We start from the raw sequence: 25286 nt of genomic DNA, 5'->3' as shown, positions 1-25286 counted from the left end.
TCACGAATCGTTTTGATGTGTCTTGCAACAGGTTGCACTCAAGGCAACCTGGTACAAGTTTTTTCAGTTGCAGGTCCATATTCTTGAGAAAATGACCCGGAAACTGTAAAAACCCCCAACGATCAACATGTGTAGTGGTTGGTGCGCACGACAACTCCCCAACCGAATACTGCTTTGCACCACACTTTGTCTATCGTAATATTTCTTCGAAAATTATATGAAATTCAAAGATGGTGCTTATAGGTCCACTCCTGCCGGTAGCTCCCCCAAAAAAGTTCGAAAATATTTGCTAAAATGATAAGCATGGCGCTCATAAACAGAGCAACCGATTTGGTCCAAAATTTGGATATCGAAATATCTGGTCCAAACATAGTTTATGTTCAAAAGTGGGCCCTATCGGTCCATTCCTTATGGTAACACCCACATAAATGTCAACATTTTTGTTTAAGTGCGGTTAAGAATCCTTTGGCAATTTTTACAGAAGGTACTCCTAGTATGCCTGTTTACAGCGATATTATGTTTTTCGTGGGCAAGTCCATGTTTTGTGATATAATGGTCCTATCGAGAGGAATGACTCCCAAAACAAGACACACTTCCAAAATGTAATATGTCGGTCCATTTCTTTAGGTAACTCCCCATGAAAAGATTTTATCCTAATCCATATCTTTGTGGCAAGTTCAAACGCCCAAAATTCTGAAGACCCCCCAAATACATACGTTTTTTGGGAAAAATGTGTTTAAATTCACACAGGCTGAGGGTAAAGCCGACTGATACTTTTTTACTTGTCTTATACATAATCTGAGTTTATATTTACCTTTCATAAGGAATATGAGGCACCAATTCTAGAATACATAGATCATTTTTGTTTGATCTGCAATTCAAAGTGAGTCACACTTAAATACCTTGCGACTAGCCTAAAGCCAAGTAAAAAGCGGAAAAATAATGTTAAACATGACACTTATTGTCATTTACATTTCAATGCAATTATCTGTCATGATTTTGAAAAGAATTCTAGTGTATCATCAACTGGGAATGGAAATTTCTAAAAGTTGAGGTAATTTAGTGAACAAGTCATATTTTCTAGTATCTACAAAATTACCCCCTACTTGGTTGTGCCTAAACAAATGACAACCAAAAACAAATGCGCAGTAAAAAGTTTTTACTTTCCTTCTCTAAGATCAAAAGATGGCACGGAATGTGATGTGTCGACAACGATTGAGGTTGGTTTTAAAGTGATCATTAAATAAAATTAGACGGAGAATGTGTTTAAAAGTAATTGCAATTTTATTAAGTCACACACATGCTACTGTAATTATGACATGACAAAATCGCTTGTTGTTGTGATTGATGAAGTAGATAATTTGTGGCAAAAAATAATGTGAGAAATTTTAAGAATAAAAAAATAAAATCAACAATGTATTGTGTCTCAGATTTGTCATGTTTCTATTGTGAAACAATTAAGAGCAACAAATGAGATCACTACTTCCCCAATAGCACCACAAAGAAAACACACTTGAAGGGAACAAGAGACTTCCGAAGTACGAGTTGTCGTTTAGAAATTCTGGCCACGAATTGAGATGTTTATTAATTATTTTTGAACTATTATCAAATTCCTAGTGAAGGATCTTTAATAGTTCCTTAAAACAAGACCACCAATTTTGAATGTTTAACACATTGGGATTTAAAGATTATTTAAAGAAATATCACGCATTTTAAATTTATGTCACATTGTGCCGAATTTCCATTTATACACTTTTTCGTAAATAATCATTTGTAATCATTTCGTGTATTCTTTTTCAGCTCAAAGTGTTTTAAAATGTTGGCGCTGTTCAACAGATGTTTCCAATGGAGAATTCTGCAATGATCCCTTCGATCCCAATGGCATAACGGATCAACAACGTTACTGGAGTTATGTCAATTGTACCTACAATGTTGGATTTAAAGCAGTGAATGCCCGTCCAGTGTGCAAGAAACTTGTGCAAGAAGGTAGGACACTTAATAATTTTAAAAGCTAAATTATAAAAAATACAAAATAATGATGAAAGATAAAAAACACACCCACACCCACCCAATAAGGTAATTAATAAAAAACACATCTACCCACCCAATAAGGTAATTCATATGCTTGACTGCATTGAAATAACTGCTGCGGCTGATGTTTGCTGCAGAGAATATTTAGATTCTTGGGAGTGTAAAATCTTTCCTTTTACATCTATCATCTTGTTAGGAATTTGCTTTTATTGATATTGTTAATTGTTCACTTTCTTAATGATCCATTCATTAATTAAGTGCCAGCTGCTGTGAAATTCAATCGCTCATCACCAATCATCATCATGGAATAATATCACGTGCTCAGACTAAATATGAAAGATGCAATTTTGTTGAAATTTATTGCATTTTAATTGGAAACTGCGCAGTTGGTTAACGGCATTTTCTTACAGTTGTTAATCTTGGGAAATGTTGGATCTTTTGAAAATATTGCTATTATTTTATATTCGACCATCCAGCTCAATTCAAGGGAAATTTTTTTTAAAAATATTTGCAAATGGACTATCTGCGTAGATAGTCACTGGTTCAAGGATATCCTTTTTATACCCTCAGCATGTATTGTAACGAGGGTATATACACTTTCATACGTGCAAAATGTGCCTCATCGAAATAATGTTTTTAGACCCCAAGTATGTTTGAAGTTGATTTAGCCATATCCGTCCGTCTGTATGTCTGTCCGTCTGTCTGGCTGCTTGGAACGCACGATAACACTCGAACGGATCAACTGATTCGGTCCAAATTTTGGCTTTCGTCATAAAGTGTCCAACCTCAGTTAAGATTCGAAAATGGTTTATATCGGTCCACTCCTTCCAGTACCTCACCCACAAAAGTTCGGAAAATTTGCGCGCACGATAACTCTTGATTGGAGTAACCGATTTGGTCCATACTTTGCACATCGTGAAATTTCTACCAGACTTAGATGAGGTTCCCATATGGACTCAATCCGTCCACTCCTTTGGGTACCTCCCACACAAAATTTCGGAAAAGTTCAGTATAGGACATGCTCTCCAACCGCTTGGATTTTTGTTGCAGAAACTTTTTGCAGAAACAGTCCGCGTTATGTTAGTAACGAACAGTGAATAGGAAGAATATAACGCAATTTCTAGAATTTCAGGTTGGATCTTGTATCCTAAATGCTTACTGTTTTAGTCCAATGTGACCTGGTGACTGACATGTTGGCACGTTATTCTCTTTCGGTAACTTTAGCGTCCATATTCTATGAAGTATATTATTTCATTTGTCAGTTCAGTGATCATTTACTATAGAACCGATGACCTCTGCGGCCATTTTGTATGTGTCAGTATCTATTATCGGGTAGATGACTTCAGTGGTCATCCAGTATGAAGTGTACATCTATAACGGAGTAAATGACTTCAGTGGTCATTTACTAAGGTAAAACATCAATGATCGCCTGCAATGGAGTGAATGATCCACATCCCATGTCTGTATACAAAACGCTAACAGAAGTGGTGGACCAAAATAACGCCACTATATATTACAAACAAAATATTGAGAATGTTTTTGTAACTTTCGGGCCACTGCACTATGGATCCAACGATATGTTTTTAAGGCAACAAGTCACTGGAAGCAGTTGGAGCTTTCAAATTTTGTTCCGATGTTTATAATGGACATAAAAATAGGAAAAGTAGGAATGGTTCACCCTTTAAGGGTGAACTTTCTAGGAGAGGCATCAATACTGATTCATTCGTTTCGTTTTCCCGGTAGCCTCTGGCCTTAAAGATGTTGCCATCATAACAGTCTGTTCAGGCTATTGTCTCCAAAACCATTGGCATAATAGATTATTGTTTGGTGTTTAATTTGAGAGATTCGAAATAACAAATATGGTTGATTGTTATTATCTCCCCATCAACTTCGGACTTGTTCTGGTTTCCCTGACCACCTCAATCTCAGAAAATCGTTTGATCGGTTTGACATCCCTACACACATAACGGTAGATTTCCTCGTATGGTTGAGTTACAGTTTGATTTTTCCACTTTGTTGTTATTACCCTATGAAGAATCGTTGGATCTACGTTGTTCAAGACCGTCGCTTATGATAACATCATCGCCATCTTAGAGGCCTTCAAAGCACTTTTCTAAATTATACTAATGGGTAAGCTCCTATCTTCCAACAGTGCTAAAATATCTTCGCTGTGTCTGAAACCACCTAATCTTCTGTAATTTTAGTTTGTTAGATTAGATTGTAGGACGCGCAGCTGCCGTTGTTTGTATGCAGCCACTCTACATGAAAACCAGCGGTCCATTGTACCCATCCTGAAAGAAGAGAAAAGGAATGGGACATGAAGAAGCCGGAGAAAAGAATGGATTAGTTGAACTAAATAAAATCTAGGACGACGAGAGGAATGCAATCTCGTGGATACCGAAAAGTCTGTGTGTTTTGTTATACCCTCAGCCTTTAGGCTAGAAAGGGTATAAACACTTTGATACAACCAAAAATGTCCCTCATCGAAATAACGAAATAACCAAGTATGTTTTGACGAAATTCGTTTCAGACAATTTGGAGTCTGTCTGGCTGTCTGTCTCGAACGGATCAACCGATTCAAACCAAATTTGGTGTATGGTAATATTTTGTCCAAACTTAATTAAAATTCGAAGATGGGTCATATCAGCCCACTCCTTCGGGTACCTCCCCCACAAAAGTTCAAAATTTTACTAAAAATTGGTGTTAACGATAACTCTCGAAGGGAGCAGTTGATTTGGTCCAAACTTTACACGTCGTATTATTCCTTCCAGATATATATCGGGTTCCAATATATAGTCCATAGTCGGTCCACTCCTTCGGGTACCTCCCACACAAAATTCGGATAAAGTGAAGTTTAAGAGCTCCTCTCGGATGGTTTTGAAATTTTTTTAGTAAGTTGTCCTTGCGACTCCCTTCACGACGGTACAATTTTTTTCTTGCGCATGCACATACTTCCTGAGATATTGGCCTAAAAGTTCCAAGAAACCCTGACTGCACCAACCAAAATGGCAAATCCGCAAGATAATTGTGGCAGGGAGTTTCTGGTTGGTGCAGACTTTGCACATCGTATTATTTCATCCAGTCATGTTTCAGGTTGGAATATGTACTATATCGGTCCACTCCCTCGGGTACCTCCCTAGGAAAAAGTGAAGTTTAAGATCTCCTCTCGCATCGTTTGATTATTTTTTCAGTAAGTTGTTCTACCGGTCTCATTTACAACTGTACAATTTTGTTTCTGGAGTAAGTCAATACTTCCTGAGATAATGGCCCAAAAGCTCCAAAACCATGCCGGCACATACTAAAATGGCTATTATGGCTATCCTTTTCATAAATGTTATGCAGAAATTACCAGTGTTGATTCATACCGCAATCCCGACTTTAGACTTACTGTTTACTCTACGTGGAACTTTTGAGTTTTTCGACGTAAAAGCACAGCGATGGATTGATGCAGTCTTCCACTTGAAGGTCAGGAGACTGAGTACCTGGTTTTGTTATGCGAGTGCTTCTTGAAGCATCGCCGGCATGACACCATCTGGTCCAGGCGATTTGTAGGATTAAAAAGTTTTGACAGCCCATGAAATACTTGGAATAATACGGGGTATTTTATAAGGGCCTTCAATGATAGAAGAGACCTTCTATAATATCGACATCTTAAAGGTTTTCTATATTGAAGTCTTCTATTGATAAAAGACCTCCTAAAGGTCTTCTATTGATAAAAAAAACCTCCTAAAAGATTTTTTATTGAAAACAGACCTGTTAAAGGTCTAGTGATATAGGATCTCTTAAAGTTTTCTATTGAGATATACCTCTTAAAGGTCTTCTGCTGATAGAGACATTCTATTGATAAAAGACTTGTCTTTTATTGATAAAGACTTCCTAAAGGTCATCCATTTATAAGGGAGCTCATAAATACCTTCATTTATAAAGGACCTCATCCAAGCCTTCTGGTGATATAAGGTCTCCGAATGGTCTTCTATTGACAAAAGATCTCCAAATTCTATTTTATCGATAAAATGCCTCTTAAATGTCTTATATTAGTCCCTAAATACCTCTTAAAGGTATTCTATTGATAAATTCTATTGATAAAAGACTTCCCAAAGGTCGTCTGATGATAGAAGATTTCGAAATGATATTCTACTGATAGAAGATCTTCTAAAGGTCTACTTGTAGTAAAAGATCTCCAAATGGTCTCCTGTTGATAAAAAAAAAACCTTTATTAATAAGGGACCTCCTAAATACCCCTTAAAGATCTTCTTTGGATAGCAGACTTCCTAAAGGTACTCTATTGATAAAATACCTACCTTTTATTGATAAAAACCCCCCAAAGGTCTTCTATAAATAGGAGGTATCTTATATATAAATACTTCTTAAAGAACTTAGAAGAGCTCCTAAAAGTCTTCTATTGATAAAAAACTAATACGCACGCCACAAAGGTTTTCCGTTGATAAAGCTATCCTATTAACATAAGACCTCTTCAAAGTCTTTTGGAAGAATCGTGGGAATGACACCATCCGGTCCAGTCGAATTATAGGGTTGAAAATTTGCTAGTAGATCCAATGCCATTAGAGCGGAGTTCGTCCACGTGTCATCACTTCGCTTAATGCTTCATAGGTTTCTGAAGTCACCTTGGAAAACCTTGCCGCTGCATTAACCCTTTTATAAGTGGGAAAATTATGTCATATATGTCTCTAATCGACTTTAGATTGTCTGAAAGGATTTGATCTAAAACTGTTATTTCTATGAGGCACAGTTTAGATCGCGCTATGTCGCGAGTTCATATAAACGGTAAGCAAAAATAGAAGGAGTTGGCGTAGGTGGATGAATTTTGGTACAAGTACTAATTGTTGACAGACAATTTCGAGGGCAAAAAATTGGGGTGGTCGGTCCACGTATTGGTATAGCCCCCATATAAAGGTACTTCCCAATTTTCCATAATTTTTAATATTTTATCTAAATTTATCGACCAAATTGGCTAAATATTGAGGTGCAGGGTTCCCAGTGGACAAAAAACTTTTCTGATAAAAATTATGGGCATAGGCCCAGGTTTTGATAAACCGGTATCGCCCGATTTTCGGTATTTTGATAGTTTTAGCTAAATTATCCAACCGAAGTTGCTGATATTTGGTCTTAGCCAGGACTGCGAAATATTCCTACAGGGAATTGTTGGTATTTGTCAACGTTTTGATATAGCATATTGAAAAGAATTTACAAACTTCGTGTACCTCCTTCACAAAACTTCTATATGCGTAATTTAATTGTTGTTCGAGGATCATTTGGACATTTTGGCCAAGGGTACTCTTTTTGGTATTGCTTACAGCGATATTCTATTTTTAGTGGGCAAATCCATGCTTCCTGACATAACGGTCCAAAAGATCTATCAGCCATTAAAAACTGAAAACATATAATAAACGGGAGAATTCGACTGTACCATTTTTTTTACTTGTATAATTAGATTTTGACTGTCAAAGTCAAAATTTCGATTTTAACGAAAAAAATGACCGTTTTTTGTCAAAAAATTGGACAACAAATTTAAGAAAATCTGTCTAGCTTAAAGACAGGCTTTTAATATATTTAATAAGCTCACCGAACCATATGAAGATCGGGCAATTTGTTTTCGAGCTATCGTTGGCACCGACTACAAAAATGGCATTTCGAGAAAAACGCGTTTAAAGTATCTATGCTACAAACAAATCACAAGAAATTGTACCCTTCCAATGCTCATATCTCAGCCAATTTTCCTCCGATCGACTTGATTTTTTTGCGGCATACTCTATACTACCTGTACTTCAAAATAAGCCAATAATTGTTTTAGATTTTTCGAAAGTGCTAAGTAGAGCTAACTTCTTAATTTATGTTGTACTTAGAAATTAAAGATATACCCTCAGCCTGTGCAAATTGAAACACTTTTTTCCCAAAAAAATAAAAACGTATGCATTTAGGGGGTTTTCAAATGTATGGGCGTATGAACCGACAAAAATGTTGATTAAGATTAAAGTTCAAAAGTGTTGCGAAGGAGGAGGACCGACATAATCCATTATGGAAGTGGATCTTATTTTGGGAATCATGTCTTTTCGATAGATAGCCCACTAGTCGTTTCAGTTTGGACCAGATAAAGATAATATCCCTGTAAACAGGACCACAACAAAAAGCATCGGTATACATTTTAAAAGGATCTTCGAACAGACCCTAAACTGCACTTAGATACAAATGTGGAACTTTTGTGGGGGAAGTACCCTAAGGAGAGGACCGATATGGGCCATTTTATAAGTTAAACTAAATTTGAACAAAATATTAGGAGATCTAATGTTTGGTCCAAAATGGTTGCCCCATTTAAGAGATATCGTGCATACCATTTTAGTGACTTTTTCAAAATATTGGGAGACGTACCGGAAGTTGGGAACCGGTATTGCCAATCTTCGAACTGAAACTAAGTTTCGACAAAATATGACGATGGCCGAATTTTGGACCAAATCGGTTGATCAGTTCGAGAGTTTTCGTACTCTCCAGCCACTACATATGGTGACATAGGGAGTTTCTACGCCTTTAGGGCTGTTTGCTCAAGAAGTGTGGACTTGCACCTGAAAAAAACTTTTACTGTCGTAAAAGAATGCAAAGAATGCAAGTTGCTTCAACAAAAATCAAAGTGATCCGAGAACAGGTCTTCAAGTGAACTTATCCAAAATTTTGTGTGGGTGTTACCGAAGGAGTGGACAAATATAGCCCATATTCGAACCTGATCTATATCTGGTAGAAATATTAGGATGTGTAAAGTATGGACCAAATCGTTCACTGCAAAAGTTATCATGCGCACATTTTTTCCGAACATTTTTGAACTTTTGTGTGGGAGGTACCTGAAGGAGTGGACCAATATGGCCCATCTTCGAACTATAAATAAGCTTGGACAAAATATTACGAGGGCCAAATCAAAGTGATCCAAGAGCAGGTCTTAAAGTGAACTTATCCAAAATTTTGTGTGGGAGTTACCCGAAGGAGTGGACAAATATAGTCCATATTCGAACCTGATCTATATCTGGTAGAAATATTAGGATGTGTAAAGTATGGACCAAATCGTTCACTGCAAAAGTTTTCATGCGCACATTTTTTCCGAACATTTTTGAACTTTTGTGTGGGAGGTACCTGAAGGAGTGGACCAATATGGTCCATCTTCGAACTTTAACTAATCTTGGACAAAATATTACGAGGGCCAAATTTTGGACCAAATCGTTTCATCTGTTCGAGAGTTATCTTGCGCCCCATCCACTACACACGGTTTCATAGGGTTTGTTTTTGCAACTTTCTGGCTATTTTCTCAGGAAGTATGGACTTGCCCCTGATGAAACATGCACCGTTGCATAAATGCTCCTTAGCATAAATGCTGAGGGTATAAAAAGGATGTTCGCCCTAACAGGCAAAATTCTCAAAAAAAAAAAAACGGAAAGGTTGCTTGACTTGCAAATAAGTCAAATCTATTATAACTAATTGGATTGATAGAATGCTGGAAATCAGACAAATGAACTCAAGCTTTTAGTAGAATTCTATAAGGAAGTCTGTCAACAGAGGCAACCTCAGGTATAGGATATTCATCGCATTCACTGTGGCTTCTGGTAGCGAACGGGATACTTAAGCAATTTAAATTTGACTAGGAACTAGGATCGTTGCCAATGCAGATGGCGTAGTCATTTTAATCATTAGTTCGTTAAAGAGACGTTCGTTCTGTATATTTCATTGCATTTTGTCCAATCCTATCAACTGAATGTACCTTTAACCCATTTTATCGATTATTTTCATACATTTGTAAAACAAGCTGTTTCAATTTAAATTAGGTTTCACTTGGTGGTTCGACACCAAGCTCTGCAGTGCGTTATTAAATTTCATTTTTATTCCCTTCCAAATATATAAAAAATGTGGAGATTATACTAATTGTTTATGATTTTTATCAATTTTTAACATTGCATGTGGTAAATATTGACTGACGGATATTGTAATGTCACGCCTGTGGCAAAAGTTTAATGGATATGGGCCAAAACAAAAGTGTGTTTATTTATATGTATGTAGCTAGATACATACATTTATTAGGAACACATTAAAAAAAATTGTAAAAATTTTTAATATGGTCAATTATTGACAGTATTAAGGAGGATATCAGGTGTAACGGTTGAATACTGCAAAAGAAGTGCTTGAAAAGTCTTCATCCAGACGAGAAAAATATATAAAACTCCCAGGAACACTGAAAATGATATAATTATACAAAATCTGTATGAATTATTATTCTCCCTTTAATATCCAAAATCCAATTCTTTCAAGTGTAGTCTAAAAAAATCCAACATATTAATATTGTGCCCCACTATAATTGCCAACAATTATAGACATGAAACGAATGAAAAAAAACTCCGCCTTGCAGTAAACCAAACAAATTGCAAACGACACATTTTCTAGCTCTCTTGAGTAGACCATTTATATCTTGGCAAACTAGTGGATAAATATAGAAGATTGAAATATTTTTCATTAGACAGAGAAACCAAAAAAAAAACTATCATAAAAAATAAGGCGAACATTTAATAATTAAAAACGCAACATTTTCAGACAAATAAACAGCGGAAAAGTTGCAACAACTACAAAACACCACAAAAAATAATAAATAATTAAGTTGTTTTAATTGAAAACGTATAAAGTCATAACTGAGTGGAGTGAGTGAATGAATGAATGCCAAAAAGCCGAACCAAACCGATAGCACATAAAAACAAATTAATATTTTTTTGATTGAGTCTTAAATGATTTTTATTTTTCAATACGTTGTAACTCAAGTTGTCTTCTTCTGGCTTTGATTTTGCCAAAGTTACGAGTCGATCCTACCATTAATTTAATGACGATATCCAATTGAGTTTCGATGCTTGGACTTTGAGTCTTCGATGGTAGCTTTTATGTTGATGCACAAATTAAGGAAACACAACTGGCAGCAGCAACAACAAAAGTAAATACTAAAGATATTGCATCATATATTTTGTTTGAATTGTTGATGAGACATTTTTAGTGGATTTGATCATAAAATAGAAAAAGGGTTGCCATTTGATTCCGATTTGAATATTAGAAGACGAAGACTACTTTTAGTAGGTCTTCTATCTCAAGAAGACCTTTAGAAGCAATTCTATCATTAGATGATTTTTAGATGAGCTTCAATCACTAAAAGAATTTAGTACGTCTTCTTGCACTACAAGACCTTGGGAGGTCTTCTATATCTCACTAGATGAAGACCTAAGGAAGTTTTCCTCACTTGCAGAAGACCTTAGGAGGTCTTGCCTCACATTAGAAGAAGACATTAGGAGGTTTTTCCCACTTGAAGGACACCTTAGAATGTCTTCCCACACCAGAAGAAGACCTAAGGATATCTTCTCCCACTGGAAGAATGACTTATAGGGTCTTCTCTCAGTAGAAGAATGTCTTATTAGGCCTTCTCTCACCAGAAGAATACCTTAGGAATTCTTCTCTCGCTAGAAGAAGTCCTTAAGAGGTATTCTTTCACAAGAAGAAGACCTTAGGAGGTTGTCTCCACTAGTAGAAGACATAAGGAGGTCTTCTCTCACTAGGAGAAGACCTTGGAAGGCATTCTCCCACTAGAAGAAGACCTTAGGATGTTTTCTCACACTAAACGAAGACCTTGCGATATCATCTCTCACTAGAAGAAGAGCTTAAGAATCCTTCGCTCACTAAAAGAAGACCTTAAGAGGTCTTCTTTCACTAGAAAACGATAGGAGGTCCTTAGGAGGTATTCTATCACTAGAATAAGATCCTAGGCGGTCTTCTCTCACTAGTAGAAGACTTAAGGAGGTATTCTTTCACTATAAGATGACTTTTGGAGGTCTTCTCTCACCAGAAGAAGACCTTATGAATTCTTCTCTCACCAGAAGAAGTCCTTAAGATGTTTTCTCTCACTAGAAGAAGATGTTAGGAGGTCTTCCCTCAATAGAAGGAGAACAAAAGAGGTGTTCTCTTACTAGGATGTGACCGTAGGTCGTCTACTCCCATCAGAAGAAGGCCTTAGAGGTCTTATCTCACTAGGAGAGGGCCTTATGAAATCTGCTCTCACTAGAAGAAGACATTAGGAGGTCTTCTCTCAATAGAAGAAGACCATAAGTTGTTCATAGGAAGTAGTTCAGAAGAAGTCCTTAAGATGTTTTCTCTCACTAGAAGAAGATGTTAGGAGGTCTTCCCTCACTAGAAGGAGAACAAAAGAGGTCTTCTCTTACTAGGATGTGACCGTAGGTCGTCTACTCCCATCAGAAGAAGGCCTTAGAGGTCTTCTCTCACTAGAAGAAGGCCTTAGGAGGTCTTCTCTCACTAGAAGAAGACTTTTTGATGTCTTCTCTCACTAGAAGGTCACTAGAAGAAGATCTTAGATGGAGGTCTTCTCTCTCTCTCCTTAGGAGGTCTTCTCATACTAGAAGAATATCTTCCATCTCTCACTAGAAGAAGACCTAATGAGGTCCTCTCTCATTAGAGGAATACTTTAGGAGGTCTTCTTACACTAGAAGAATATAACATAGGAGGTCATCTCTCACTAGATGAAGATCTTAGCAGAGAGAAGAAGACCACTAGTAGAAGATTTTAGTAGAGTTTATTTCACTATAAGAAGACTTTAGGGGATCTTCTCTCACTAGAAGAAGAACCTAGTAGGTCTTATCTCACTAGAGGAAGACATAAGTAGGTCTTCTCTCATTAGAAGAAAACTTTAGGAAATCTTCTAGACGACATTACGAGGTCTTCTCTCATTAGATGAAGATCTTAGGAGTCTTCTCTCATTGGAAGAAGACCTTAGGAGGACTTTTCTCACTAGAAGAAGACCTTAGGAGGTTTTCTCTCACAAGTAGAAGAATTTAGGAGGTTTTCTTTCATTATTAGACGATTTTATTGGGTCTTCTCTCACTAGAGAAGACACGAGGAGGTTTTTCTCTCATTAAAAAAATCTCTAGGAAATCTTCTAGAAGGCATTAGGAGGTATCCTCTCATTAAAAGAAATTTTTAGGAAATCTTCTAGAAGATTATAGGATCCATAGGGGGGGGGGAGGGGGGGGTCTTTTTTCACTACAAGAAGACCTTAGGAGATCTTCTTTCGCCAGAAAAAGTCCTTAGGAGGTCTTCGTTCACTTGGAGATGACCTTAGGAGGTCTTCCCTCATCAGAAGAGGACCTTAAGAGCTTTTCTCTCACCAGAAGAAGAACTTATGATTCTTGTCTCACTAGAAGAAGACTTGAAAAGGCCTTAGGAGAACTTCTCTCACCAGAAGAAGACCTTCAAAGGCCTTATCTTACTAGAAGAAGACCTTAAGAGGTCTTCTCTCATTAGGACGAAATCTTAAGCGGTTTTCTCTCACCAGAAGAAGACCTTAGGAGGTCTCCTCTCAGTAGAAGAAGATTTTACTAGGTCTTCTTTCATCAAAAGAAGACCTTAAGAGGGTTTCTCTCACCAGAAGAAGACCTTAGGAGGTCTCCTCTCAGTAGAAGAAGATTTTACTAGGTCTTCTATCAATGCCTTAGGAGATCTTCTTTCACCAGAAGAAGACCTTAAGAGATTTTCTTTCACCAGAAGAAGACCTTCAGAGGTCTTATCTTACAAGAAGAATACCTTAGGAGGTCTTCTCTCATTATTAAGAAAACTTAGGCGGTTTTCTCTCACTAGAAGAAGACCTAAGGAGGTCTTCTCTCATTAGAAGAAGATCTTACGAGGTCTTCTCTCATTAGAAGAAGATCTTACGAGGTCTTCTGTCATTAGAAGAATGCCTTAGGAGATCTTCTTTCACCAGAAGAAGACCTTCAAAGGTCTTATCATACTAGAAGACGACCTTAGGAGGTATTCTCTCGTTATTAAGAAAACTTAGGCGGTTTTCTCTCACTAGAAGAAGAACTTAGGAGGTCTTCTCTCATCAGAAGAAGCCCTTAAGAGATTTTCTCTCACCAGAAAAAGAATTTAGACGTCTTGTCTCACTAGAAGAAGACTTGAGAAGGCCTTAGGAGATCTTCTTTCACCAGTAGAAGGCCTTCAGATGTCTTTTCTTACTAGAAGAAGACCTTAGGAGGTCTTCTCTTATTAGGACGAAATCTTAAGCGGGTTTCTCTCACTAAAAGAAGATCTTAGAAGATTTTCTTTCACCAGAAGAAGACCTTCGGAGGTCTTCTCTCAGTAGAAGAAGATTTTACTAGATCTTCTCTCACTAGAAGAATGCCTTAGGAGATCTTCTTTCACCAGAAGAAGACCTTAGGAGATCTTCTTTCACCAGAAGAAGACCTTAGGAGATTTCTTTCACTAAAAGAAGACCTTCCAAGGTCTTATCTTACTAGAAGAAGACCTTAGGAAGTCTTCTCTCATTATAAAGAAAACTTAGGCGTTTTATCTCATTAGAAGAAGACCTAAGGAGGTCTTCTCTCACCAGAAGAAGACCTTAGGAGGTCTTCCCTCAGTAGAAGAACATCTTATAAGGTCTTCTCTCACTAGAAGAAGACCTTAGGAGATCTCTTTTCACCAGAAAAAACCTTAAGAGATTTTCTTTCACCAGAAGAAGACCTTCAGAGGGCATTGAAAGAAGACCTTACTAGGAGAAGACCTTAGGAAGTCTTCTCTCATTTGAACAAAAAAATTAGGCGGTTTACTCTCATTAACGAAGATCTTAAAAGAGATTGTCTCGCTAGAAGAAGACCTTAGGAGGTCTTCCTTTATCAGAAGAAGATCTTAAGAGGGTTTCTCTCACCAGAAGAAGACCTTAGGAGGTCTTCCCTCAGTAGAAGAAGATCTTATGAAGTCTTCTCTCACTAGAAGAAGACCTTAGGAGATCTTTTTTCACCAGAAAAAGACCTTAAGAGATTTTATTTCACCAGAAGAATACCTTCAGAGGGCATTGGAAGAAGACCTTAGGAAGTCTTCTCTCATTAGAACAAAAAATTAGGCGGTTTACTCTTACTAATGAAGATCTTAGAAGATTTTGTCTCACTAGAAGAAGACCTTAGAGGTCTTCCTTCATCAGAAGAAGACCTTAGGAGATTTTCTTTCACCAGAAGAAGACCTTCAGATGTCTTATCTTACTAGAAGAAGACCTTATGAGGTCTTCTCTCATTATGACGAAAACTTAGACGGGTTTCTCTCACTAGATGAAGACCTAAGGAGACCTTCTCTCGTTAAAAGAAGATCTTAGAAGATTTTCCCTCACTAGAAAAAGAGCTTAGGAGCTCTGCTCTCAGTAGAAGAAGATCTTACGAGACCCTAAGAGGTCTTCTCTCGCTAGAAGAAGGCCTTAGGAGGGCTTCTTTCACTAGAAGACCATAGGATGTTTTCGCTCACTAGAAGAAGACGCTAAGAGATCGTCTCTCGTGTGAATCTTTTGTTATAACATATTTTTGAAAACCTGGTAACCCTTCAAGATTCCTCGTCGCTGGACTAGATCTCTGTGTCATCAAATTATATACTACCTACCCATGCCAGTCTATCCATTATTGTCGTCCAACCAGCCACAAGTCGATAATGTTTCGTGGATTGATAATTGAGTGCAATAATCGTTGTCTTGAGTTGTGCTGCATTAGAAACTTCTTCACCATGCCGCTGAATGAGGCAATTGATGTGACTATGCCGATCGATGGTTGTAATAATGATGATGATGTCGCTGACCGTCCACTAGACGTCTAAGTCATATGTGCGTAAAGTTGTATGTTTTGCTTGGCAGGTTTCAGTCGGTCGGTTGCTCAGTTTACATGGGTACCATAATTTGGCAATATATTTTTGGTTTTGTGCCGGTTGTAAGTTATGGTCACAACCAGATTCAGCTACCACTTACAAATGCACAAGTTTCAAGTTGGTTTGGTTGGGTTTGGGTAGATTGGTTGATCGGCAGGCCGGCCAATCGGTCAGTTGTTTTACTGTCATTGCAATAAACAATTCGATTCGATTTTGTTTGTTTATTTGTTTGTTTGACTGTTTGTTGCTGTTGTTGTTTTCGGCCAAACATTCATTTAAACTCTCATAAAAGTTTGTTTATTTGCGCCATAATCAAGAAAATTGTTGGCCATTGGTTGTTAGAAAAATAATTCACTTACTGGTCGTTTGGTCACTACAGGTACATTCATATGAATATTGTGTGTGCGTGCCACCTCCGAATTACATAAAATGTTAAATAATGTTACAATGTTCTCAGCTACGTAATGGTGTTGGTGTAAATGGGTACTTTTGATTTCCATCATCATCGTCGCCGTCGTCTAGCCACAAAGTTGAATTCGTAAAACATTAGCAGGCGGCCACAAATCGAAAATTGTTTATAATCTGAAAATTGTAGACATCGTTTGCAAAATGTTCACTAAAACATAATAAAGTTGGCAGACACAAAACGTGATTCGAATTACATATGAAATGTGCATTACAGCAGCAGCAACAACAACAACAGTATCAATGATATTTTGTTCAAAAATGCAAAGTTACAAATTTAATTAAAAAAATGCCCAGTTTGTGCTCCACAATAAACATTGCAACACATTGCTAAAGAATTTCGCTGTTATTAAAATTTGTAAAATTTCTTTTTTATTATTATTTAATTATGCAGTAGACCTATAAGGAACTTGTCTCTGGTTTCGTTTGCTATTTAAATATTATGGTCCTTTTTATAATCATCATGTTGCCATTGGTTGGATATTAAAAGACAAAATAAAATAGTTGAGCCACTTTTAATTTTAAGACAATTAGAAAACTAAGAATCGTTTCGAAAAATGCAGTTATTAACAAAAATTATATGGTGGGATCGGTCAATAGTTAAGATTGAGGATTAGACAAATGTAAATACCATACGTCGTATAGTTCTTTCATCTTTGACATTTCACGTTATGTGATTCATTCTCTTTGTTTGTTTGCGGATTAGACAATAATATAGCTAACGGTATTGTCTACAGTTCTTTAGAACAACACCATTCGTATTAACAAGTCCAACATAGAAGGCTGCAGGTAGACCTAGAAGCACTAAGTGTGGTTACAATGGTCAATCAAGTGTCCATCTTAAAAAAAAAAAAAAACAAGTAAAAATTATCAGTGCCTTGAAACACTTATTGTCCAAAATTTTGGGCGTATGAACCGACAAAAACATGGATATGGATTAAAGCTCAAAAGTTTTGCTGGGGAGGTACCTAAAAGAATGAACCGACATAGTCCATTTAAGAAGTGGGTATTATTTTAGGTAGTTTCAGTTGGTCACCACATAATTTACCGGTGCACAGTGCGAAATATGGGAACTTTAGTGGAACTTTACTCAAAAATTAAAGTACATAAAACTAATGAGATTCTTGTTGAATTCTATTGCTAAGTATCCCATGACTTATTCCTCATATTCAGTTTTGCGATTTACCCCGCGAAACAACTAGAAATGCATTTAAAATTGCACTTTTGTTTTACAATATTTATTTTCTTAAAAAATTGCTTCTAGCTTTGCTTACGTAATATAGTGATACAAACAAAATGTACGTTATTTGACTATAGTTTTTGTTGCTGTTATAATTCTCGACAATTTTTTGATTATTTGGCGTTTATAGATTTGTAAAATCTAATTTAGTTTGGTTGCTATTCGTTCCCCAAAAATGTACTTTTTTAAAAGTCTACTAAATTATTTTTGTTTTATAAGTTTAGGAGGTTTTTTAATGTATTGTGGTGAATTGCAGAATAAATCGCACATTTTCTGAGATGTAGGATATTTTTCTATAGACAAACCAAAAATTAGCTGCGGGTTCGCGCAGGTTTGCGAGATATGCGACTTTTTCAGAAAGTCATTCGAATATTCATATATCTATATTTTTGAAAATTTGATAGAAGAACCGGCATTAGACGTCAAAGTTGGTTTCGTTTATCCCAAAATGGATTCACCAATACTAAGAAATGTTGATTTCGATAGTTTTATGACTAATTTGAGCAGTTTTCTCAGGACATCGTTAAGTACATAAAACAAAGTATAGTTGCACCAGATGCTTTTAGGTGATACACTCATTTGCAGAACCGTGTAATAAGATAAACATATCCTCAGTCGAAACGTTCAATTTGTAAAATTTATGTTAGCAAAACGAGAAAATACGTTGCTAATATTTCGCAAAACGGTTTTCTACCTACGGAGAACATAAAATAAAAAATAAAAACAAGTAAGAAAAGTCTATAGTCGGACGGAGCCGACCATGTGATACCCTACACCACTACCCCTGTGCATAAGCTTTTCACTGGTAAACATTTCTTTAAGGGAATATAATCCGACTACCACCAAAAATAATATGCCTCTTTCTCTCTGGGACCCCCATAAGCAACCAAAATTTTGTGACCATCCGATCAAAATTACGACCAGGAGCTTGATTGCAAAAAATGGAAGAATTGGATGCATTACCGACTATTGTGGTATCTCCCTAGTTTGACCACCTTCGCCAACCTGCTTTACACCAATGTAAAGGTAATATTTTCTTCTTCCATTGACAGGCTTTGCCGTTGGAATACCCTACTAGAAGCCGATATATTCACAGAGAATAAAACTTTGAATTTGTCTCCAAATGAGTTTTTGCCCCATTCCGACCCCTAAATATTATCCGACTATTACTAAAATCAATAGGCTTCTTCTTGTGTGGGGCCCCCATCTACCCCCAAAATTTCGTCACTATCCGATCAAAATTCCAACTTGTAGCGTGATTACAAAAAATGGAAAAATTGGGTATATTATTGAATTTTGCAATATCTCCAACATACTTTGCATCAATATAAACGAGATCTTTTCTTCTTCCATTGACGGGTATTCCGGATATATTCGCATAAGAAAAAAACGTTGGATTTTCCCCACATAAGCTTTTCGCTTATTCCGACTCCTGAATATTATCCGACCATCACCAAACTAAATAGGCTTCTTCCTCTGTGGGACCCGCATCCACTCCCAAAAAATTACGTGATTACAAGCGTGATTACAAACAAATCGGAGTGGGATGCATTACCGACTATTGCGATATCTCTGTTGTTTGAGCAGCTACGACAACCTATTTTACATCGTTGTAAAGGTGATATTTTCTACTTTCTTTGCCAGGTTTTGTTTTAGATATACCTCTTAAATAAACAGAAATATTGGCTTTGAAATAAAGCGTAGACCTTTTCTCCAAATAAGTTTTTGCCCATTCCGACCCCTGAATATTATCCGACCATCATTAAAATCAGTAGGCTTCTTCCTCTGTGGGACCCCCATTAACCCCTAAAATTTCGTGACGATCCGATCAATATTGCGACCTGTAGCGTGATTACAAAAAAATCGGAAAATGGGATGCTTTATCCACTATTGCCATATCTCTGCTATTTGACCACCTACGATAACCTACTTAACATCGTTGTAAAGGTGATATTTTCTACTTTCCTTGCCAGGTTTCGCTTTAGATATACCTCTTAAAGAAAGCTTTGAAATAAAATGTTGACTTTTCTCCAAATAAGTGTTTGCGATCTGTAGCGTGATTTCCAAAAAATAGAAAAATGGGATGTATTACCGATTATTCCGATATCTCCGTTATTTGGTTACCTACACCGACCTAGTTTGAATTATTGTAAAGACGGGATCTTCTACTTTCATAGTCAGGCTTTGCTTTTGGAAAAATTGCAACCAAAGCTGTGATATTCGTCAATATAATTAAAATCGCAAACATGAAAATTGGGGTTTTATTTGCTACTATTGTGATATCTTCGTTGTTTGATCACCTACGAGCACCTACTTTACATCATTAGAAAGGTGATATTTTCTACTTTCATTGTTTCATTGCTTTTGGTATACCCCATACAGAAGCTGAGATATTCGCTTTGGAAAAAAACGTTGTCTTTTTATCCACCTAAGTTTTTTGCCCATTCCGACCCCTAAATATTATCCGACCATCACCACAATCAATAGGCTTCTTCCCCTCCGAGACCTCCATCAACATCTAAAATTTCGTGACGATCCGATCAAAATTGCGACCTGTAGCGTGATTACAAGGTTTAGATGGACAGACGGACGGACTGACGGACGGACACACATAGCCAGATCGACTCAGCTCGTCGAGGCATTCATTTTGGTATATATAAGTATGGGTCTACGACCATATTTCGATGCGTTACAAACTTTTTGGCCAAAACCAACTTATAATACCCTCCCACATAGTGGTGTAGGGTATAACAAATAGGTTGGTAAATGTGCTTGGAATCATTAAAATATGTTATATTGGCCCCGTTCAATGGGGGCTATACCTATTCGCGAACAGATATTGACAATATTTTGTACATATGTTCACTGAAACCCCAATATACCAATTTGCAGAAAAATCGGTAAAAAAATGAACCTAATACGTAAAAACGGTCACCACCCATATGTGGGGGCTATAGGAAACCGCAGGTCTATGTGGCCCATATTTATCCACATACCACCCTCAACTATAAGAAACATTTTTGGAAAGTTTTAGTAACCTACGTTCTTCACATTAAAAGTTATGAGTAAAGTTCCACTAAAGTGCCCATATTTCGCACTGTGCGGTGGTGCTCAGAATATATTGTGCATTAGTCTCTCTGAGCGAGTCTTTCCTTTGCTAAACCACGACAGATGAGAATAAAGAGAACACATGTTGTTGTTGCAGTCACGTTAACGTATATGGGTGATCTTAGTTGTTTTGGACCATTATATCAGGAAACATGTATTTGCCTACAAATAACACAATATCGCTGTAAACAGGGCTACTAAGAGTACCTTAGGTACAAATTTCCAAAGGATCGTGGAACAGGCCCTTAACCGTACAAAAATGTTGACCATTTATGCAGGTGGTACCCTAAGGAGTGGACCTATAGGGCCTACTTTTGGACATAAACTAAGTTTGGACAAAATTTATCGAGATCCAAAGTTTGGACTAATATATGTATGTAGTCCATATTCTAACCGGATCTATGTCTCGTAGAAATATTACGATGTGCAAAGTATGGATCAAATCCGTTACTGCCTACGAGAGTTATCGTGGACACCATTTTACCGAACAATTTTGAACTTTTGTGTGGGAGGTACCCAAAAGAGTGGACCGATATGGCCTATCTTGGAAGTGGTTTTAATTTTACGCAAAATATTACGACTGCCGAATTTTGGACCGAATCCGTTCGAGAATTATGGTGCGCTCCATCCACTGCATATGGTGAAATAGCGGGCTTTTACAGCTTTCGGTCCATTTTCTCAGGAAGTATGGACTTGGACCTGAAACAACTTGTACCGTCGTAAGGGTAGTAGCGAATACAGGTTGTTAAAACAAAAATCAAAATGATTTGACTTTATCCGAAATTTGTGTGGGAGGTACCCGAAGGAGTGAGTCGATATAGTCCATATTCAAAGCCGATCTATATCTGGAAGGAATTATACGATGTAGAAAGTTTGGGCCAAATCGATTGCTCCCTTCGACAGTTATCGTATCCGAAGGAGTGCACCGATATGGCCCATCTTCGAACTTAAACTTTGTTTGGGCTAACTATTACGAAGTTCAAAATTTGGTTCGAATCGGTTAATCAGTACGAGAGTTATCGTGCGCACAGCCACCCATACAGACAGATGTGATACCCTACATCTTTACCCCTGTGCATGAGCTTTTTTCTAATAAAAATTTGTTTTAGGAAGATACTAAAGTTTTCACCTATCTTGCTTTATTTTATCAAATTACTAAGGCCGAACTGAACCAAAACAATTAATAATTAATTTTATTTTGACTACTGCCGACAATGTATTTGGTACTGATTGAAAGCTTTGCTGGTATTCTTGATTAACATTTTACATGTTTTTAAGAGAGGCAGAAGTATTACTAAATGAAATAAAACTTCAAAATATTAAAATTTGGATAGCTTAGAGCAATTTAAGATAAATCTGATAAAGTACCATCAATTTGAGATTTTGAATTAATTTACAGCTCAGATGGTCTAATATCATTATCAAGCTCTCCCCTTGGAATATGTCCAACAGAAACATAAATATCCGCCATGTAAATAAAATTCCACAAATTGAGATATTGACGTCTCCTTCTACATTGCTAGTATTTGACCAATTTTGGTAACGCATTTGGGACCAATATAAAGCTAAATGCCTTCATTAATACAGGTCACTTTTGTTGACACACTGTCAGTACATTTCAAATAAAACAAGTTAAAAGTATTTAAGTTTGGCCGGGCCGAACTTGTTATACCCTAAATGTCTAAATTATTTAATCTAATCTAAAAATGTGTTCAACCAGGTAAAAGGTACCACCTATCGGGCTATTTTAAAGTGTGGACCAATCTTCACAATTTTTGGTGTAAAAGTTTTGTAACTGCAAATTACGGATAGTTCCGTCAAATAATATAGCTAAAACCCTCAAAATACCGAAAATCGGGAGGTACTGTTATATGAGGCCTATACCTAAACATGGACCTATGTTGACAGTTTTTGGTAAAGAAGTGCTGTGATTCTTAAAACCTCAAATGTCAAGTTACAGCTAGTTCGGTTACAAATTGTAACTAATATCCTCAAAATACCGAAAATCCGGAGGTATCGTTATATGGGGGTTACACCTAAACATGGACCTTATTTGACAATTTTTGGTGAGGAAGTGCTGCAACCCCTAAGAACTTCAAATATCAAATTACAGCTAGTTCGGATAATAATAGTAGTAATAATAAAAGCCTCAAAATAACAAAAATTGGGAGTTAACGTTATATGGGACCTATGTTGACCTATGTTGGCGGAGTAGTGTTGTGTCCCCTAAGAACCTTAAATGTCAAATTACAGCTAGTTCCGTTAATAAGTGTACTAAAACTCTCAAAATACCGAAAATCGGGAGGTACCGTTATATGGGGGCTACACATAAAAAAGGGGCCGATATAGCCCATGTTCGATCTTGAGCTGCCTATGGAATAAGATAATCGGGTCAAAACTCTAGCCCTCTAGCTCAATTTTTGTGGACGCTAGAGTGATTAAAACAGAAGGCCAGACGGAACCCCTATTAACCCCAAAATCTCGTGATTATCCTATCGAAATTCCTAATTGGCATCAACGCACAGTAGGGTGGTTTTAAAAACTCGTCCGATTATGTGCGGCACCCCCTAAAGTGTTAAGTTTTGTTTGATTTTAAGATTGCCAAAGTTTGAGCACAATCGAAATATGTTAACACGTGCCACAAGGGCCTTAAAGTTTCTATAGTAATTTGTACTTTCATTACTTTTACTTTCGTTTATAAAAGTATTAAAATCTGCGCCAAGTCAAGGCTTATTCCTCAAAGAAGTGAAATAGGCTAACTGAAAGACCATTCTTTGAGGGCTACAAGAAGACGAGGAGCAATACCGACAAATTTTAGGTGAAAAGTTGTGGGATATTGAAGACACAATCTCCAGAATACCGAAAATCGGAAGGTTCTGTTCTATGGGGGCTATATGAAGTCGTGTATACCCCCATCGAAGACTAAATACTAACTTTCAGCAATTTTCGTGGTATATTGAGGCCACAATCTTCAAGACACCGAAAATCGGGTGTACCGTTCTATGGGGCCTATATGAAGACGTGGACCTATACCGACAAATTTCAGGTGATATATTTGATGCCCACAACGAATACTAAAGACCAAATTTCAGCCATGTCGTTGGGAATTTGAGGGCAGAACCTCCAAAATATGAAAAATCGGGAATTTCTAAGTCGAAATAGCCATGTCCGTCCGTCCCTCTGTTGAAATCAAGATATAGCTTTATAATTTGGTATAGAAGTTCCTATTACTCTTTCTTAATACTTGCACTTCGTAATATTTTGCTCAAACTAAGTTTAAGTTCAAAGATGGGTCATATCAGTTCAATCCTTCAGGTACCTCCCACACATAGGTTTAAAAATTTTTTTTGTAAAATGGTGCGAACTATAACTCTCAAAGAGAGCAATCGATTTGGTCCAAACTTTGCACATGGTATAGTTCTTCCAGATATAGATCGGGTTCGAATATGGACTATATTGGCCCACTCTTTCGAGTACCCTCTACACACAAAATTCGGAAGAAGTGAAGTTTAAGAGCTAATCTCGCATCGTTTTGAAATTTTTTCAAAGTTGTCCTTGCAGCTCCCCTTACGACGGTCAAATTCTTTTCGAGCGCGAGTCCACACTTCCGGAGACAATGGCCTAAACTCTCCAAGAAACCCTGACCGCACGAAATCAATGTATAAGGTTGGAAGATGGACTACATCGGTCCACTCCTTCGGGTACCTCCCACAAAAAATTCGGAAGAAGTGAAGTTTTAGAGCTCCTCTCGGATCGTTTTGAAATTTTGTCAGTAGGTTGTCCTAGCGGCCAAACTTCATGAGATGATTGCCAAAAGCTCCAAAAATCCTGCCGGCGCATACCAAAATGGCTAGAGTGAAAGATAACTCTCAAACTTTTTCAAAAATTTCGTACAAACTTAGTTACTTACATAGCTGGCCCATTACAGAACATTTGTTCCATAAGTCGAACTAAGACAAGATATCACACTTTCTCTATTTGTTGCTTCGCTTTTTGGAATACCGCACCTTGTCATCTCTTCTTCCACTTGTTTTCTCCATCGAAAGCGTTATTTTTGTTTGACGAGATGTGGCTTTGTTTTTAAACTGCTTATTTAAGACAAAGTAGCATATTTTGGCCAATACAGTTCTTCTTTTTATTTCACAACTGATGTTATTTGTTGTGTTTATGGCGGTGCCGAGGTAGACGATGTATTTTATTACCTAAAAATTATAAGAGCCAACTTCACCAGGAGGTCCGAGCTCTATGGACGCATTGCGCGTCGATACCATCAACTTGGTCTTTTCGCCGTTTACCGCCAGGCCCACTTTAGCAGATTTTCCTTCGACATTCATAAAGCTATCAGTTACTTATTTTACTGATCGATCCATGATGTCTATATCATCAGCATAAGCAAGTAACATGTGGCTATTGGTGTAGATTGTGCCATTTCTTTTAACGTTTGCCTCTCGTATAACCTTTTCCAGCAGGATGTTTAATAAATCACACCAAAGGCTGTCTCTTTCCCTGAAACCTCTTTTGATACAAAACTCTTCGGATAGGTTCTTTCCTATTTTAACTGAGGATCGAGTGTCAGTTAATGCCATTTTACAAAGCCCTATGAGCTCTGCTGGGATAGTAAATTCAGACATGGCTTGCAATACCTTTGAACGTATTGGGCTGTCGAAGGCTGCTTTATAATCGACAAAAAGGTGGTAGGTGTCGATCTGCATCTCTTGGGTCTTCT

At 37.2% G+C, this 25286-nt stretch overlaps 1 protein-coding gene across 1 annotated transcript in view; it reads left to right on the top strand.

The window, feature by feature from the left end:
- Positions 1-25286, top strand: part of LOC141395084 (UPAR/Ly6 domain-containing protein twit) — a 79496-nt gene that overhangs the window by 41660 nt on the left and 12550 nt on the right. The window contains exon 2 of the mRNA XM_073970506.1: positions 1801-1986. Coding sequence (XP_073826607.1) covers positions 1801-1986 — 186 coding nt within the window. The remainder of the gene's footprint in view (positions 1-1800; positions 1987-25286) is intronic.

Source organism: Musca autumnalis, unplaced genomic scaffold (genome assembly GCF_047663935.1).
Source record: "Musca autumnalis isolate F117 unplaced genomic scaffold, ASM4766393v1 scaffold_2, whole genome shotgun sequence".
Lineage (NCBI taxonomy): Eukaryota > Metazoa > Arthropoda > Insecta > Diptera > Muscidae > Musca > Musca autumnalis.
Note: the sequence above shows the minus strand (reverse complement) of the source record. Positions and strands in the feature narration are given on the sequence as shown.